Source organism: Ischnura elegans, chromosome 10 (assembly GCF_921293095.1).
Source record: "Ischnura elegans chromosome 10, ioIscEleg1.1, whole genome shotgun sequence".
Classification (NCBI taxonomy): Eukaryota; Metazoa; Arthropoda; class Insecta; order Odonata; family Coenagrionidae; genus Ischnura; species Ischnura elegans.
Window position 1 is genome coordinate 58638576 of NC_060255.1, and position 2122 is coordinate 58640697.

General features: G+C 50.3%; 1 protein-coding gene across 1 annotated transcript; it reads left to right on the top strand.

Moving 5' to 3' along the window:
• The first annotated feature begins 818 nt into the window (after window positions 1–818).
• Window positions 819–1643, top strand: LOC124166437. The gene has a single exon (XM_046543969.1). The coding sequence runs from the start codon at window positions 819–821 to the stop codon at window positions 1641–1643; it is 825 nt and encodes a 274-aa protein (XP_046399925.1).
• The last annotated feature ends 479 nt before the right edge of the window (window positions 1644–2122 follow it).

Below are 2122 nucleotides of genomic sequence, written 5' to 3' on the forward strand. Positions count from 1 at the left end.
TAATGGGCCATTCAACAATAATTCCTGCCTGTAGGAAGGCCTGAATAAATTTATCCATGATTCTAGAGGGCGTAGTACGGCCCACGATAAAGGGGGCGTTTGATGGCCTTGGAAGTGATACTCCGACACGACTAATAATTTCATTCACTTTCTTGGGGTAGCTGAAGGGCCCCGCACGGGGGGAAGAGGGTGATCTCTACCTTTGGGGAGCCGCGCCCCCACGGACCCGAGCCCACCGAGGAGACAACCTCGTTAAAAAACCCCTGGTACGACTAGGGTAGCGTCCGGACAGTCATGTGGGCCCGACTGTCCGTGTAAGGCGATACCATCCTGCCTTAGCCCACCCACGTGTTTGCCGTGCGTGGCGACCCGTGTCGCAGGGAACGGGGATCCTGGTGGCTGAGGGGACCTCCTCTGTGGGAGGGGAGAATACCCAACACTCCACTTTGGCCCCTGACTCTCCTAGACGGGCGGCCGGGAACTAACCCATTCCCGGTCAATCGGCTCCTGGCGGCTGGGGAGCTTGGCGGCTCCTTTCGAGCGTACGCCAGGAAGGGTGAGCGTGATCCAAAGGGACACTGCCAAGAGCATTCTCGGAGGGGCACGTCTATATCTTCGGGGGAACCTGGCGCTCTGCACCGGCCCGCGGTGCATCGTCCCCTTGTCGGACTCCATGGTGGGTGGGGCCCCGGAGATGAATATAATCAATGTCTATGGATATCCAAAACCCAACACCCATTGCCTCTAGGGAGGCTAATCCCAGCAAAAGGCTATGTACGGAAAATGTACTACAGAATGATTACCCTTCTTACGTAGTAATGAGCAGCATAGAAGAAGGAGCTTTGAAAAAAGTGTCTCCGTTCGTAATCGCGAAAGTGATCCAGGGGTTGGTTGGCGATGTAAAAACAGCGAAGAGACTGCGGTCAGGTTCTCTCCTCATACAGGTCAACAATTCAAGACAAGCAAAGAGACTGCTTGAGGTGAAAGAGTTCTTCCAAGTCCCAGTGAAAGTTGATCCCCACCGATCACTTAACACTTGTGACGGCGTCGTAACATCTTGGGATCTTTCAGACTGCACCGAGGAGGAAATCAAAGAAGGTCTGAAAGACCAAAAGGTGATATCGGTCCGCCGCTTGAAAACGAGGCGAAGCGGCACTCTAAAGGACACCAACAGCTTTGTTCTCACCTTCGCCCTTCCGAAGCTTCCCGCGTCCATCTATGTATGCTACAGCGCTATCCAAGTTCGACCGTATATTCCTAAGCCTATCCGACGCTTCCGTTGTCAAAGGTATGGACACACATCAGGCAACTGTAAAGGAGAGGAACTCTGTGGTAGATGCTCTCTGAAGAAGCACGAAGGAGACTGTAGTGAAAAGGAAAAATGTGTGAACTGCCATAGAGACCATCCAGCGTGGTCAGCATCCTGCCCAATATTTGCAGAAGAAAAGAAAATACAAGAAATAAAAACCTCAAAGAAAATAACTTACGGAGAAGCCAAGAAAGAATTCAGAGCTCTGAACCCTGTTTTCTCTGGAAAATCCTATAGCCAGGTGACGGCCAAAAAATGTGGACGCTGCCGTGCAGACACACACGCCCTCTGTATGCGCGCCATGCAAAGGCGTGTTCCTGCCCGCCAAGCCTAAGAACTTAACAAGTATCAGCATCACGAAGGATAAAGCTAAGGCTACTGCGGAGAGTGACTCTTCGGGCGAAAACTCGCCTTCATCAAAGAAGGCCAAAACACTCTTACGAAAAACTCATTTAAAAAAATCAGACCTCGAGGAGGACGCAGTATCAGACGATATGATGGACGCCGATCCCTCCGAGGTAGCTAAGCAATTCAAATGCTCGACAAATCCTCCAGGAAAGGGGAAGACGAGACTACGACGATCGTAGTCGACCGTATAAGTTTTTAATACCTTTATCTCTTTTTATTAATCATGAATTTTATGTTTAAAACCTTACAGTGGAACTGTAACGGTATTTACAGACACAAGGAGGAACTGTATGCTCTAGTTAAGAATTCCAACCCATCCTGCGTATGTCTGCAGGAAACCCATCTGAAACCATCCGACAGAATGTCACTACAGGGCTATTGCGTTTACCGGGCCGATGATATTAG

Bases quoted from the DNA above. Each gene is read 5' to 3' on its own strand.
- LOC124166437 (XM_046543969.1), top strand. From the start codon at position 819: ATGAGCAGCATAGAAGAAGGAGCTTTGAAAAAAGTGTCTCCGTTCGTA.